General features: G+C 41.9%; 1 protein-coding gene across 11 annotated transcripts in view; it reads left to right on the forward strand.

The window, feature by feature from the left end:
* Positions 1-17,704, forward strand: part of LOC134339494 (adhesion G protein-coupled receptor L1-like) — a 666,897-nt gene that overhangs the window by 502,662 nt on the left and 146,531 nt on the right. For all 11 annotated transcript variants that reach the window (XM_063036065.1, XM_063036054.1, XM_063036056.1 and 8 more), the window contains one exon: positions 15,444-16,244. In XM_063036065.1, the coding sequence (XP_062892135.1) occupies positions 15,444-16,244 (801 nt within the window). The remainder of the gene's footprint in view (positions 1-15,443; positions 16,245-17,704) is intronic.

Consider the following 17,704-nt stretch of genomic DNA (forward strand, 5'->3'; position numbering starts at 1 on the left):
TAAGCTCTGACAAACTGAAATACGATTACACCTGGATCCTCTGCTCTGGAAATATTAATTGAGGGAAATACATTGCGCTTGTCAGGGAGAGAAGACAAGGTCTCGGCTTAGCATCACAACCAAAGGCATCAGTGCATCAGTATGGCTCTAAAGCATCAGATTAGATTTTGTGCTCCAGTCTTCGGAGTAGGGTTCTAACCCTAAAACTTTTAGCCTCAGACTCAAGAGTTCTGCCCATTGAATCACAGCTATGATAAAGTAATTTTAACTACTTCTTTTTCAGAGTTTAAGCTACATTCAAACTTGATGGCCCTCTCTCTAGGCTTGCACTAGAATTGAAGAATAGCCTTCTGGATAAGGCAATCATATTCCCTTTCAATATTCTTTGAATGAAATAGCTTGCAAGTTATGAAAATATTGGACAGGAAGAAGATGGACTGTTTCATTGCCAATCACGATTTAGCTGATAAAGAGTCGCTTTGTTATCCAAATGTTCTTGTGAGAATGCAAATAGGAAGTGGTTAGCCAATTGTAGAAATATGGGGCAACATGGTTGGGAACCTGTGTGATTATATCAGATCAGTTTTGACAACCCTATTAAAGCCTTTAACACTCTGATTGGGAATCTGTTGGAAGCTGTCATGTTATGGTGACTTGTCATAAGTTTGCGAGGCTTCCGTAAAATGCCAATGTTGAAAGCTCGTGCACATTATTACTTGTTAAATGCAAGGTTGTCTCATGCACTGAAGTACTTATCCTGGGCAATCCATTTTCCAAATGCACACTTCCTACTGAATCTCTGTTTCCCCCTTCTCCTGTCTTCCCAGTTGTATTTATGGTGCTCATGCTCTGAGTGCCTTCACAGAGCTAACAAGTCTAACTAGAATTGTTAATTTCTGTTTCAAGCCCGTTTTCCCCAGAGAATCATAGGCTCCAAATGCATTCCCAAATGCTGCTCGTGCCTGAGTGCATTCCCATCTGGTCCTTGTGTTCCAAGTCCTTTTCTGTGCTAACAATAGCAAGTCTAGTCAGAAAATGCTAATCTGATTTACATACTCATACACAATTCCATGTCCTCTAAAAATCATAGTTAACAGTAAAAAGTTGAAATGTGAAATTTAAAAAACCCCATTATCATCTTCTCTGCAAGTAAACAGCATCTCAAAATCTAATTGTTATGTACATTGCTCAGGAAAAACTAGCCAAAAGTCAGTTCGCAACCTGTAAGAATGATTCTTGATTTAACTCAAGTTTCTGTGAAATGATGAGCAATTCTCCTGGACCATTCTGCCAGATTGTCCTCAAACGTTTATTCCCTGTTCCTCAAGCAACAAGGTTCATTCAGCTGTGACGCCAACTGTTTGAATAGAGTCCTGCGCTGTTTCAAATCCCCAGCAATATGTCAAAACCAACACTTAGGTATCTCAAAAGAAAAATACACAGGATGTTGTAAACCTGAAATGTAAACAGAAGATGTTGAGAATACCCAAAGGCTCAGGCAGCGCCTATGGAAACACAACAGGGTTAATGTCTGGGATTGATGACTTTCTACCAGAACAGATACATTATGTACCAGTCTATACAGGGTTCGAGAGAACCTTGGTGTTTCCTACACCTCTTCAATGAATGTCACAGCACTTCATTTGGTGAGAGGCAGAAGTAATTTACACCTCTGGAGAATTTCTACAATAGATGTCAATTTTGCACTCTGCTTGCTCTAAATTGTGAAATGATGGCATGAAATTTTACCAAGTGACAAAACTAACATCCTGATGGGATTCAGTCATCTTCAGTTTTATCTCCAACACCCTCCACCTCCCCACCCCCAGTTATACCTTTGAACAACCATATTCCTTTACTAACCTTACACCTGCCTTCTCACCATATCCTTTGATGCCCTGACCGATCAGGAAACAATCAACTTCCGCCTTAAATATATGCACGGACTTGGACTCCACCGCAGTCTGTGACAGATCATTCCACAGATTTACTGCTCTCTGGCTAAAAGATTCTTCCTTATCTCCCTTCTAAAGGGTCGCCCCTCAGTTTTGAGGCTGTGCTCTTCGATTCTGGATTCCCCTGTCATAGGAAACACCCTATGTATTCCTTTCAACATTTGGTAGGTTTCAATGAGACCTCCCCGCCCCCCGCATTCTTCTAAATTCCAGTGAGTACAGGTCCAAAGCTGCCAAATGCTCCTCGTGTGTTAACCCCTTCCTTCCCGGAATCATCCTCGTGAACCTCCTCTGGACTCTCTCCAATGACAACACATCCATTCTAAGATATGGGCTCAAAACTGTTGACAGTATCCCAAGTGCAGCCTGACTGGTGTCTCGTAAAGCTCAGCATTATCTCCTTGCTTGTATATTCTATTCCTCCTGAAATAAATGCCAACATTGCATTTGCCTTCTTTGCCACAGACTCAACCTGTAAACTAGCCTACTGGGAGTCTTGCATAAGGACTCTCAAGTCCGTCTGCACCTTTGATGTTTGAACCTTTTCCCCATTTAGATAACGGTCCGCACTATTATTCCTTTTACCCAAATGCATTTTCATACGTTTCCCACTGTATTCCATCTGCCACTTTTTTGCCCATTCTTCCAATTTATCTAAGTCCTGCTGCAATTGCCTTGCTTCCTCAGCACTACCTACCCCTCCACCTATCTTCATATCATCCGCAAACTTTGCCACAAAGCCATCAATCCATTATCTAAATCAGTGACAAACAATGCAAAAAGTAGTGGCCCCAATACTGACCCCTGAGGAACAACGCTAATCACGGGCAGCCAACCAGCGAAGGCCCCTTTTATTCCCATTTGTTGCCTCCTGCCTGTCAGCCATTCCATTATCCATGTCAGTATCTTTCCTGTAACGCCATTTGATTTTATCTTGCTAAGCAGCCTCATGTGTGACACCTTATCAAACATCTTCTGCAAGTCCAAGTAAATGACATTCACTGCCTCTCCTTTGTCCACCCTGCTTGTTACTTCCTCGAAGAACTCTAACAGATTTCTCAGGCAGGATTTCCCTCTATAGACACCATGCTGACTTTGACTTATTTTGTCATTAGTCTCCAAGTACCATGAAACCTCATCCTTAGTAATAGATTCCAACACTTTCCCTACCCTTGCCTTCCCCCCTTCTTAAAGAGTGGAGTGACATCTGCAATCTTCCTGTCCTCCCGGACTATGCTAGAATCAAGCGATTCTTGAAAGATTATGACCAATGACCCATTGCAACACTCGTCATAAATTTGTGCAGCGTTGCCTGAATTTGTAGATGCAGCTGAAGCAAATAATTGAAAGGGGTAGTACTCATTTCCTCGAGATAAGGGAAGGGCTGACAGTTGATTTTAATGTCCCAGAGGAAAATGAGGAGTAGCTCTTTCCACATATATCAGTGCCAGAGTTTGCTCTTCCGTGATATCAAGAAATCCTGGAGAAGTGCACATCTAGTTTATTAAGATCATTTGCTACATTCTGTGGGTTTGTAGCAAGTACATCCTCTGTTTGCAGGCAAGTCCTGTGCCAGAGAACACAAACATGACCATTACCAACAACTGCAAATTTAGGAAGCGATTTCTTTCATTAGGGAATATAAGAAAGCAGTACTTGAGGCCACGTTGTTGCAGTTAAGCCTCAATGTACATGAGAGGAGACAATACAAACTAAGTCAGATGAAGAGCCAAGGAATATGATTGCAATATACAATTACAATGACAGGAATTTGGTAAGGAGCAGAATACCAGTCTAGATTTCATTGATGCATTTTACTGTCTCAATCCACATGCTTCCCACAATGACAACGCACCCATGTCTCTCTCAAACCCATTTTAGAATAAATGATTATGAAGACACGCAGTCCTCTTTTATTGTCATTTAGTAATGCATGCATTAAGAAATGATACAATATTTCCTCCGGTGTGATATCACAAAACACAGGACAGACCAAGACTGAAAAAACTGACGAAACCACATAATTATACATATAGATACAACAGTGCGCAATACCATAACTTGATGAAGAAGTCCATGAGCACAGTAAAGTTCAAAGTTTCTCAAATGTCCCACATCTCACGCGGACGGGAGAGGGAAGAAAAACTCTCCCTGCCATGCCGACCACAATCTGACTCTGAGTCATCCGAAAACTTCGAGCTCTGATCAGCTCTCCGACACCGAGTACTGAGCGCCATCTCTATCCAAACGATTCAACCTCCTTCTCCGTCGCCAAAAGCAGGCAAGGCCGGGGATTTTGAGGCCTACCCTCCGAAAGATTCCCGACCACACAGTAACGACAGCAGCGAACGGGCGTCTCAGAAATTTCTCCAGATGTTCCTCTGTGCTTTCACGTCCGTCTCCATCCATTTTATCTTCCATTCTGAAAATTCTTTAGTTATTCAGTTTGACATAGCTATCTATGCTAATCCCAAACTCCAGAACTCATTCTTTTTTGCCATGGCCTTTCAAATGCTTCTCTAAATGTTTAATTTTGTGGAAGTATCTGTCCCTATCACATCATCAGGCAGCATGTTTCCGATTTCAATCATCCTCCGTATAGGAAATTCTCAAACTTCTTCAAATTTCCTATCACTTATTTTAAACCAAAGCCCCCCTTTCATAGATGCACCTGCTAGGTAAAAGTTTCATGCTATCTACACTATCTGTGCTCTTCATAATTCTATCCACATCAGTCAGGCACCCCTTCAGTCTTTTCCAATCAAAGGGGAAAAAGAAAAAAAACTTAGCCAGTTTATTTCTCTCCATCCCAGACAACATCTTGGCGAATTCCCTCTGCACTCTCTCAGCTGTAATCACATCATTACTGTACTGTGGCTATCAGAACTGTACACAATCCTCCAACTGTGGCCTAACCAATATTTTCTATTCTCTACCCCATTTTAAGAATGCATGCAGGATACATGCTTGTTTCATATTCTTGGATGTGTATGCAAAGGTTCCCCAGTACCTCAGTAAATCCTAAGGTCCTACCATTTTCTGTGCATATCAGAAATACATAAATTTATACTTATTTGGAAGATGGAAGAGATTTTCTTCACCTCGTGTTCTGATGACTACCCCTCCCCCACCATCGCAGCCACCGTTTCATTTTTCCCATCTTATGCCCAGCGACTATTTCACATGAAAAAATCTGTTTGCAAACATGGCATTCTATCTGATGCCAGGATAATCTTTTTGTCCTTATGTTTAAATCCAAGATGACTAACTTCCATTCCATAATCTCACCCACCTACTCATACTTCAAGGGAAGCGATTCTGCGAGACTGATCTAAACGTTTGTGGCTCATATCCTGTGCCATTCATCTATCATCCCATGCTAGCTGATCTACATTACTTCTGTTCAGCAATGCCTCATCCTTAAATCATCATCCTTGTTCTTGAAACACCCCATCCCCTCTGTAATGCAATCCTTTTCATATCTCATTATTCTTCCATTTCTGGCTTGATTGTCCCCAGTTTTCATCACTCCTCTGCTGCTGTTTATACTTTCAGCTGGGCTAGACTGAATTTTGAAAATTCCTTCCTGATCTCTCGATAGCCCTCTTCTCTTGATATAACATTCTATATTAACCTACCTCATGTTCCCCTTCCTTTAAGAAGCTCTCTGTAACCCACCTCCTTGACCATCTACGAACACTTACATTCAAATAGTATATTTCTGGTCTGTGTTATATTAGGCTCTACTGAAGTGCTTCTGGATAATTCACAATATTAAAAACCGTGTATAATTAGAGATTGCACAGAGTAAAAACATCCCTTTAATTTTGCTCCTGCTGTTGTTTGCTCGTAATGTTCCTCACCATCTAGTACATTCTATTTTGAAAGATGCTGCTAAGGAAGTGTATAAAATGAAGCTATAATGGTTTTAAAGTAAAAGTAAATGTTTGGTGAATCAAGCTCCAAAGAAAGTTTTGAGATGATCAAACTGCCTTGTTTTCATTCAGAATATGAAAAAGATTTTCTAAAAATTGGATATCTTTGGATGAAGTAAAAGCATTGCCTGTTTCAGAACAAGCTACCACAATATAGAGTCTTCCCGACTCAGTGAAAAGGAGCAGCCCGCAAACACATGCAAATAAATTCCACTGGATAATCAGAGGGACACAAAATTAAGAGTTGGTTGTGAGGATAGGAGAATGGAATTCCAAACAAGAAGGTACGCTACTCCACCAAGTACTTGTCGATGAATTGGAGCAGAGTAAGAAAGTATGGGGGATGACTACTTCCATTGCACTTCATCACAATAACTGAGAACGCAAAGACCAGGGCAATAGATTGGAAAAAAAACATTCATTTTCAGTAGCTAAGGACAACACTTTTAATAGCACAAAATGGGCAAGAACATTGGCGGAGGACTGTTAATGTAATGCAAATGAATACACCATGTTTTCCCCCCTTTTTTTTCTCATGACATGCAACATAGAAAGCTACAGCACAGTACAGGCCCTTTGGCCCATGATATTGTGCCAACCCTTTATCCTATTCTAGCATCAAAATAACTCTTCCTCCCATATAGTCCTGCATTTTTCTTTCTTCCTGAAAGTCTCTTAAATGTCCCTGATGTATCTGCCTCTATCAACACCCCTGGCACAGAACCCACCACTCTTTGCAAAAAAAACCTACTCCGACAAAGGAAGCTGTTCAGTCTCAAGTCCACGCTGACTCTAAGACAGTTTGTAGGAATCCCATTCCCTATTTACAGTATTTCATACATGCCTATCACTCTCCCAATTCTCCTGCTGCCCATTTAAACACTGAATAATTCATAACAACAATGAACAGCCCCCTTCCTCTAGTCCCCACTCTGACCTTTTACCTCTTCTCAGCTGCCTATCACCTCCCACTGGTGCCCCTCCTTCTTCTCCAGCCCTTTGACCTTTCCCACCCACCTGACTTCACCTGCCGCCTTCCACCCCGCCGCCTTCCACTCCCCCCACCCCCACCCCGCCAACACCAACTTTTTATTCTGGCATTCTCCCCTGTCTTTCCCAGTCTTGAAGAAGGGTCTTGGCCCGAAACATCAGCTATTTAAGGTGCTTGGACATAGGTACAGAGGATGTGTCAGGAGTTAGGTGTTTTTTTTAAATGCAGAGAGTGGTGAGTGCGTGGAATTGGCTGCCAGCGGCTGTGGTGGAGGCAGAGACGATAGGGTCTATTAAGAGACTCCTGGATAGGTACACGGAGCTTAGAAAAATAGAGGGCTATTTTCTAAAGTAAGTACATGTTCGGCACAGCATTGTGGGCCGAAGGGCCTGTACTGTGCTGTAGGTTTTCTGGTGTTTCTGTTTATTCATTTCCATAGATGCCACCTGACCTGCTGAGTTCATCCAGCATTTTGTGAATGTTGCAATGAACCTACAAGCAAGTCGTTGGCATGTGGGTGGAAACCAAGAACCTAGAGAAAACCGACACAACCACAAGAAGCAAAAAAACGTACCCAGTCAGCATCTAGGTCAGGCTTGAACTGAGAACACTGAAGCTATGCAGCAGCTCTAACCACCATGCAATCACACAGAATAATTTGAGAACTCAAAAGAAACTCTCCTATCCGGTGAACGTTGAGAATGTGAAACTTATTACCAATGGAATGGTTGTGGCGATGAGAATGGGTGTATTTTAAGGAAAACTTAATAGTAAATATAGGGAAAAAGTTATGCTAATGGAGTTACTAAGGATGCAAGAAGCTTACGTAAAGTGATGGATTTGTTGAGCAGAATGCCTGTAGTACGTTCCAATGTATTTCCTTTTATGGAGAACACATGTCAGCCACAGTCAGATAGGAAGTAATCTCCATTTCGGAAGATGAAGGTTAATTGTTCCGTTCCTGAGCAGGGAATGTAGGTGCAGAACCAGACTCCTGTCACATGGAATTTTAAACTGCCCTCTTAAGTGGTTGTGAAAAATACTATTCCACTATTTAAAAGAGATTTCATGTCATCATGGGCAATACTCATCCTTCAGCCAATATTTAGAAAGAGATTATCTGGTTATTTACCTCATTGCCGCTTGCTGTGTGCAAATTTATTTCCTATGTTACACCTCAAAAATAATTCTGTTAAAGTAAAAACAATTGGGATGTCCAGAGGTTCTGAAAGGCATGTAGAAATGTATACTTTCTTTTTTCTCCCCCACTGTAAAGCCATAGTAAAGATAGGGCAGGCGTCAGGGAGGGCAGTGTTCCAGGCAGCTAATCAACCTCCACCATCCTCCTCTAATGATCTCTTCACCGTCAAGGCTCACCCATTGAACAAGATAATAGTCTCAATCATTTTTGAGCTGTTAATAGAGACTGGCCCAGTTGCAAATTGGCAGTCGCATCTTCGCGCATGCCATCTGCATTTGAAGAACAAAAGGGTTTCACATCAGTGATTAATGGCTAAGCGGGCACAGAGTAAGAGGTGAAGTGCATGTTGATTGAAATTTGGCCCAACAACAGGAAATAGAGAGTACAGGGCAGAATATGTTGGCCTGTGCGATGCTACATTGAGAATACTCTAAAACTTGGCATTGAACTTCGGTGCAGGAATGCAGGACCAGTTTAATGATTTGAATTGGGTTTTCATGAGAATAATTTTCTTTCAGAAATAACTGGATAAACTACATTCACGTCATGCCTTTAACTGATTTCAGTGTCTCCAAATAGCTCTGGGTATAAAATTTTATGGAATGTGAGCACTGTTATACATTGGCAAATTAAAGCCAAATCTGAGCCAGAGCAAGTAAAATATTCAAAATGATTCTGATCTTTTTAGCCACTTGGAGCCAAAAATAACAAATAATGTAGAGAAATATAAATTAATTAGTATAGGAGTACAGAAAATGAGTCATATTGAATGGAACAGCAATGATCAGGAAGATATTTATATATATTCTAGTTGGAATCTATAGATTTTGAGATTGTTGCTGGCAAGGCTGACATTTATTGCTCATCCCTAGTTTCCCTTGGTGGGGGTAATTTTCTTCAGCCCATACAAGCACCTGTGAAAGATCCCCACAGTGTTGTTAGGCACAGTTCCAGCATTTTGATCCCATGATAAATAACAAACAACAATAAGTTTCCAACCCAGCAGAGTTAGTATGTTTGAAGGAAACTTGCAGGTGATGCATTCCATTCTCCTTCTGCCACGTCTCAGGGCAAACAGATGCCAAAGATTTTGGAGATGGTGTCTAAAGCCTTGACAAGGAGGTAGAGGTTGTAATGGGCAGAGCATAATACAACCTTGGACAATGGTAGTGGAAAAGGTGAATGTCTAAGCTTTTTCAGATACTAACTGCAAACTCATCTTTTACTTATTTTCAGGATGTCCATCTGTAATACGGATATATTTATTGGCCAATCCAAGCTGCTGAATAAGGTTCTGAACATGTTACCAGGCATAACCTACGGTGGTTCATTGGCTACACTAATAGACACTTAATTGAAAAACACATTCTAAATAAACAATTCGAAAATTTGACATTTTAAGGCAAAACTAGAAAAAAATACATCGATGCCTATAAATGAGTAGATTAGACTAATTCCCTTGTTACCTACTTACTTACTGCCCTTTACAGCACTGACATTTAGGACAGCAAAGAAAGTCCTCCATCTCTGGCAGTGTTCAGGCCTTCCTTCTTAATGTCGGTAGCTTTCCCTTGGTTTTCACTACTGTCAGTCATGCAAATCCCAGATGGAGTCTCAGGAATACTGTCACATTCAGATGTAGAAGGATTCTCCATTGCTGTTTCTTTACCAATTTTATTTGACCAGTCAGGACTCTTAGCCCTGATCTGAACCCCTGAAGCTCAAGGACCAGTGGATACTCTTGGTCTGTCCTCCACCCTTTGATCTGTTTGGCATGGACAACCCTACCAACAGCCAAAGCCTAAAGCCCCAACTCCAGCCAACATAGGTCTCCGGGCCGTTGAGCTACACATTTTTTCAACCACAACAAGGTCCTAGTCCTCTTAGAGGTAATCCCCTTGCACCTTACTGTAAATTAAATCATTGCCCTTTTCTAGATTTAGCTCATCCTTGTTTCCCCACTCTGAATTCCCGCCACTCTTGAAGGAGTATCAAGCTGCTTACTTGAATGAAAATGAAAGCAATTAGAAACAGGGAATGAATATTGGACTTGCTGGTGAATAATTGAAGTCTAAAAATGAATTAATAGTAAAGATGAAGTACAAAAACAAATATAGAAGTCTGTATTCTTGCCATGTGCCTTGTAGATCAGAGCCTATTTGGATTCTGTATACAAATTTGCTGGTCATAGGAGATATATTCTTACCTTGAAAAGGGGCAGCAACTATGATTTCAGGTATCAGAAATAGTTATTATAATAGTTTTACATAGACTTTATATATTTAAATCTATTTTCTTTATAATTAAAATGGGGTTGACAAGCTCAACGCAAGTAAAAACATTCAAATAGGTAATGACTTAAACCTCAAGGAGCAAAGAGCAAAATTCAAAGACATAACAGCAATCTATCTTCATCCAAATGCCAATTTCCTCACACCAGCATCTATCCTCGCATCAATCACCTCAGTGACGCTCTTTCCTCAGTAGCCATCTAGTTTTACAACGATCTCATGTTCTGGCTATTCTCACCAATCCTCTCTCCTCACAGTTGTTACCCTTTAACCTCATTGAACCCACTGGTTTTTCTACTCACGTTCACCCTCATCTCCCCTCACACCAACTCTCTCTCTTTCCATTGACCATTCTTCAGAATGATCCTCTCCCTCATTGGATGGATATTCTAGTGCCACAATGGTTATTGTTCAGTTCAAAGATTAAAGATCCAGGGGCCTGGATTAACAATCCATAGGCAAGAGTTCAAATCCCACCATGGCAGCCATGAGTTTAAATTCAGCTGATAAATGCAACCTTAAAATTAATGACCCCCCCCCCCCCACAAAATTACCAGATTGCTATGGAAATCCATCAGGTTCACTAAGGCTCAAATTCACCATTCTCACATCATGTGGCCAATGTATGATTTACTGTCCAACCCACCAATGTAATTGATTCTTTTCAGAGTGGATTAGAGTCGACAAAACAGTTAGTACAAAGGAAATTAAGAAATAAATAAAACATATATACTCTCACTGATTTCCCATGCAGACATCTCTCTGAACATAATGATCCTCATATTCATCGCCCAATCTACAGCTAACCTTCCCCTTCACAATAATCCTCTCCCTTCAATAATCTCCCTCTCAAAATGATTCCTTTTATTCTCACAACCTTCTGCCCCACTATTTTATTCCCTTAAAATGAACTCAGATTCTCTCCAATACTTACCCTCTTCCCTCATATAACCCTCTCTCCTCCAACCTTTTCAATTGATAAACACTCATATTATCTCATTTTACAATGACATTCTCACCTCAAAGTTATCCTTAACACTGATGCCTTCACCAGGAACCTCATGACTAAAATATTTCCAATGCAAGAGTGCCGTCAAGGTTTCTTTTTTTCTCAATCATGTTATTGTATGATTAAGAAACTGGAGGTTATGAAGATAATTTTGGAAATTGGTTGGTAAATTATAAAAGATGAAGCCCTTTTGATTTAAAACTGGACATTACTGGTTTTTTCAACATGTCCATTGATCTTTTACAAGCAATTTATGCCAATGTTTATCAGTTATCTTATTGTTGTCTGACACCATCATGCTATCACTTTGTTTCTGTTATTATGAAACATGCCAGTGTTTATTTTCCACGCCAGCTTTCTCCAACCCATCTTCATTTAACTCCATCAACTTGTCTGACTATTTTTCCCCAGCATACTTATATGTCCACTTGTTAAAAAGAATCAATTCCAGTTGCTTCAACCACTCATTGTGGTTACAGTTCCATATTCTACCCACTCGATGTTTTCCCAAAGTGGATTTATTATCTATTTATGGTTCCCCAGTGCTGGTCTCAAAGGTGAGTTAAAACATCTTATCTATATTGAAACAATTTGAACCCTTTCATAATCTCAAAGAAGTCTGTCAAGTCACCTATTAATCTTTTTCTAGATATGAGCCCTAGCCTGTTGAATCCTTCCTGACAGGTAGAACCTTTCTGTTCTGGTATGATTTCAGTAAATTATTTATGCACTTTCTCCAGAGTCTTTTTGATAATATGGAGACTTCAAGTGCGGTCAATCAAGGCTCTATGTAAGGTTAACATAACTTCTCTACTTTTCAGTTCTATTCCTCTGGCAATGAATCCCAGTGCTTTGTTTGATTCTTTTAGTGATTTTTGTGTAAGCGCACCCTGGATTCCTCCGCTCCTCTGCCAATTTCCCTTCCTGGCTTGTGTGTTATTGTTAACAGTTCTCTCTCCTCAGGTTCTCTCCCTCCCCCTTCCCTCTTTTAAATCTTGTCAGGTTCCCCTCCTCAAAAATCAACCCTTGACCCTATTATCCCTTTAAATTATTATTTCATTTCCAATCACTCTTTCATCACAACTCAATGCGTTAATGCCTGCCAAATCCATAAACCATCTTCCACAGAATTTGTTGAATTCATCAAATCGGGTTTCTGCCATGTCACATTTAGCTACCTCACAAATCCTTGGTGATTGCGACAAAAATAATATAACTCTTCTTGTCCTTCCTGATCTGTCTGCACTCAATGACGCCAGCCTACCCCACTGCCATTAAGCTTGGAGGGACCAAAGTATCCTATCTATTCTCATCTATCCAGTCACAACTATAGAATTAATGACACTATCTCTTTATTCTTCAGTCACATCAGTATCTCTGCTGCTTCCCAAAGATCTGTACTGCATGCTTTCTTTTACATCAACTCCGTGCTGTCAAAAATGTTCCACATAGAACATAACAGCACATTAAAGGCTCCTCAACCCACTTGTTGTACTGAACTTTTAACCTACTCTAAAAGCAATCTAACCCATCCTTTTCAGTCTTCCAATTATCTATCATGTAGGCTGAGAATACTCCCCTTCACCATCTCTGAACTGTGAGACTGCATCTCCAACATCCAAAATTGGATGAATTAAATTTTCCTTCCTCTAAATGTTAGTGAAGTGAATTGTCATTCTGTGCTGTCTTATCCTCTCACAAACTCCACTCAGAAGCAATTGTCCTTACCCCTTAACTGAAGCGGTTGAATTAGAGTTTGCAACAATGGCATCACATGTAACCAGGTGACGTTTAGGGCTATCTATCCGCGTCATCACAAATGTTATCTATTTCCATCTCTGGAGCTTCACTTGCTTTTCCCAGCCCAAGCTCATCTGCTACTGAAATCCTATCCCAAACCTTAACTAGCAGAGACTTCCTACATAAACACAAAAAAGTGCATTCATTCAAAGTGCCCATCCTATGAGTGCACCTCCTGCCCCATTTGTGTAAGATTCTGCAGTTTCCATACCACCCTTTCTCTTTGCAGAACCCACAAAACGTCCTCCATCCTAAACTACTGCTTATAAAGAAGATAACTATTAATCCCCATCATTAAATGTCTCAATTTTAAAATTCTCACGTTATTTATAAATGCCCTTGTATTCCCACCCACCCCCACACAGCGTCTTGAATTCTCGTTCAGCCTTTCAAATTTAGAGTCTCTGTACACCTCCAATTCCAGCCTCCTGAGCGTCCCTTAAATTGATCAATACTTCCTCAGCTATCAAGGCCCTGTGGTTCTCCATCTCCATAGCTCCAAGATGCATCCTAACACCTATCTTTTTTTGACTGAATCTTTCATCCCATGTCCTCAGCTCACCTTATGTGGTTCAGTAAGATTTAATTTGAAGAAGTTGCTATGAAGTGGTTTGGAAGACTTTAACCACAATAAAGGCTGTGTGTTAATGGAAGATGCTTTTATACTTCATGTAGACGTTACTTTTCCAAGGAGTATGTGGCCTTCATGTTCTTCATATCTAAATGTATCATGGTTACTTATATTGAAATTCTTTTATGAATTATACATTCATTCCCCAAGCTTATTAATGTCTTCCTATTACTGTCACCCCACCGATGTGGAAAAATTACGTTGCTGGATCTCTCTACTTCCTGTCCCAGGAATCTCTCCGGTACCCTGTCAATGAATTTCTCTTTCTCATGCAGTGTTACTGGTTCTCTCAATCACTAATCACTGGGTCACTCTGTTTCTCTCCCCTCTGTCTCTGAGCCATAGAACTGGGATTATATTCACAGCTGTGACCAATATACATTAACTTGTAGTTAGACCGAAGGACTCTAGGCTTTTTTTTCTTGGTTTTATTCCCTTCTGCCTCTTTTCTGAGGGTGTACAGTTCCATAAGTGCAGACAAGATATGGCCATTTGAAAATATAGACTTGATAATAGGTGTCAGCATCTTACATATGCATGCTGCCAAGTCCAACCCTACACATGCTCCACTCCACTGGTTCATTTCCAACAGAAATCATCGAATGTACATCAGGAGAAGAAGATGATGGCGATTTTCCTTTTCATCTCCCTCAAGCACCAAGCTGTATTCCAAAACCAAAATTATGTATTGCTTAGACTATCAACTATTAGAAAATGGTTCTCAAACTTGATTCCCAGTCATTTATGACATGGCTTTATTATACATAATAGGGTTCATATTACCTTTAGTAGGTGTTGTAAGACAGATAATATTAAGCCAACAATAGTCTTACACCCCCCCTCCCGCCCACCACTTGACTTAATTTCAACAAAGGCCATTAGAATGATACATTGGTGCCTCAAACTCCGGCAGTGATGTTCAATCTCGGGAAATATAAGAACTATGAATACATGCAAAACCAACTGGTTATGAGAGGTTAAGTTTCTTAAACACAGACAATTCTAAAGGGTCATGGCAGGGTGGGTGTCGAGTTATTTACACTAACGGGAGAATCACGAACATTAATGCGCAACTGCAAAATAAGAGACTGTTCACTTAAAACTGAGATGCGTAGAAGTGTCATATCTAAAGGCAGTGAATCTCTGGAATTTTCTGCCATTGAGGATGGTGGAGGCCAGATTATTACACACATGCAAGTTGGAGTTTGATAAATATTTGAAAGATTGGGGTTAGGAGAAACGGGTACATTTGGGGAGTTGAGGCCAGCAGAGGTCACACAGAATGATGAAGTTGAGTAGAATCGTCTTGTTAACAAGCCGAGGAGATACAACAACAGGTCACCCCCCCACACCTCCCATTTCACATATATGTCCCTCTTCTCCCAGAAGCTGTAGGGGTGGGTGGTGGAACTTGAGCGGGCCTTCCCAGCAGCAGGTCGGTGGCAGGTCCTGGGCTATACAACCCGTCTCCCAAATGGTCAGAATACCAGCTCATGATTGGATCGGTTCCGGGGTCGGGGTGGGGGTGGGGGAGTTGGACATGGTGCAGGTTGCCTACCCGGCCGGCGGTATCAGAGTGACGGCTCTGTCTCTCTCTCTCTTTCTCTCTCTATCCCATTCTGCTCCACAGTCTTCGTCTGCCCCGGCACCCTGCGCAAGATCTTCGAGCCCACCAATGTCTTCGAGTCGGAGCACGAGGCGGGCGCCTGGTGCAAGGATCCACTGCAGGCCGGCGACCGCATCTACTACATGCCCTGGATCCCGTACCGCACCGACACGCTGACCGAGTACGGCTCATGGGAGGACTACACGGCCGGTCACCCCACCACCACCTATCACCTGCCTCACCGTGTCGACGGCACTGGCTTCGTCGTCTACGATGGCGCCGTCTTCTACAACAAGGAGCGCACGCGCAACGTCGTCAAGTTCGACCTGCGCACGCGCATCAAGAGCGGCGAGGCGATCATTGGCGGCGCCAACTACCACGACACATCGCCGTACCGTTGGGGCGGCAAGACTGACATCGACCTGGCAGTGGATGAGAACGGCCTCTGGGCCATCTACGCCACTGAGCAGAACAACGGCAAGCTGGTGGTGAGTCAGCTCAACCCGTACACGCTGCGCTTTGAGGGCACCTGGGAGACGGTGTACGACAAACGCTCGGCCTCCAACGCCTTCATGGTGTGTGGCGTCCTCTACGCTGTGCGCTCCGTGTCCAAGGACGATGACAGCGAGGTCATCGGCAACACGATCGACTTCGCTTTCAACACCAACCTCAACCGCGAGGAGCCCGTGTCCATCGCCTTCCCCAACCCCTACCAGTACGTCTCGTCCGTGGACTACAACCCCCGTGACAACCAGCTCTATGTCTGGAACAACCGCTTCGTGCTGAGATACTCTCTGGAGTTTGGACCCCCCGACCCAACCATAGGTAAGACAGCAACTCAAGTGGGGCTGGGCTAATATCATGGGCTGCACTGATTTGCCAGCTTTCTGGCTGGGATTGACATACTGTGGGCTGCATTGGTTTACAACTGGGACTAGGGTGGTGGTGTGGAATTTGATGGCTTACACGCCTTTCAACTCTCCGGTTGATAATTTTGACTTTTTTCCTCCTTTGGTTGCATTGAATGAATTACCAGTGAGGCCCCATGGTTAAAGGGAACTTGTGAAGAATTCTAACCTTCCTTGAGATGATCTTCTAAAAATCTATAATAGAGTTTTGAATATACAATGCATTCACAGTTGTTCAATGTGTGGCATATGTGCCTAGAAAGTACAGTGTTAATGGGATCGCTGCCAAAAGCTTCATTACAATAGTCATAGTCATAGTCATACTTTATTGATCCCGGGGGAAATTGGTTTTCGTTACAGTTGCACCATAAATAATTAAATAGTAATAAAACTATAAATAGTTAAATAGTAATATGTAAATTATGCCAGGAAATAAGTCCAGGACCAGCCTATTGGCTCAGGGTGTCTGACCCTCCAAGGGAGGAGCCGTAAAGTTTGATGGCCACAGGCAGGAATGACTTCCTATGACGCTCTGTGTTGCATCTCGGTGGAATGAGTCTCTGGCTGAATGTACTCCTGTGCCCACCCAGTACATTATGTAATGGATGGGAGACATTGTCCAAGATGGCATGCAACTTGGACAGCATCCTCTTTTCAGACACCACCATCAGAGAGTCCAGTTCCATCCCCACAACATCACTGGCCCTGCGTGTGGAAATGTGTCACTGACAGCATTTGTGAGAATCATTTCATTGGCTGGAGGGGAAATCCCAAACCTCACTTTTCAGGACTGCACCACTTGACCCAGCCCATCCATTACCAGCCCTTGAAGGCAGCCTTTGCTCCAATCCATGAGTTATTAAGGTTTTGTGGGAGCTCCATGGTAGGGAGTCACACCAGGCTCACCTGTATTAACAATTTTATCCTGTTTTACTGCATAGTGTTGGCCCATTTCTATTTGTTCATTGAAGATGTTCTAGTTTTAATTTCTTTACTGTTCTCCTCTCGGAATGTACTTGGGGATGAGTCATTTACTATAGATGTCCCAACCTTGGAACTGTGGTGTTTATCTCTTGACTCAATGTTTTCACCATTGGTTACTCTTCTGCAGGATGTGGATGAGACGCGATTTAGATTAGAGTAGATTAGGTTAGATTCAACTTTATTGTCATTGTGCTGAGTACAGATACAAAGCCAATGAAATGCATTTAGCATCTGACCAGAAATGCAAAGAATAGTGTTATTTACAAAGTAACTGTGAATGAAAAGTAAGTGCTGCAGCACACAAATATAAAAGTACTGAGACAGTACAATATGGATGCAATACTGCTTAGCGCTGTGATGTGAGGTTCAGCAGTGTCACAGCCTCAGGGAAGA

The sequence above is a fragment of the Mobula hypostoma genome, chromosome 29, assembly GCF_963921235.1.
Source record: "Mobula hypostoma chromosome 29, sMobHyp1.1, whole genome shotgun sequence".
Taxonomy (NCBI): Eukaryota; Metazoa; Chordata; class Chondrichthyes; order Myliobatiformes; family Myliobatidae; genus Mobula; species Mobula hypostoma.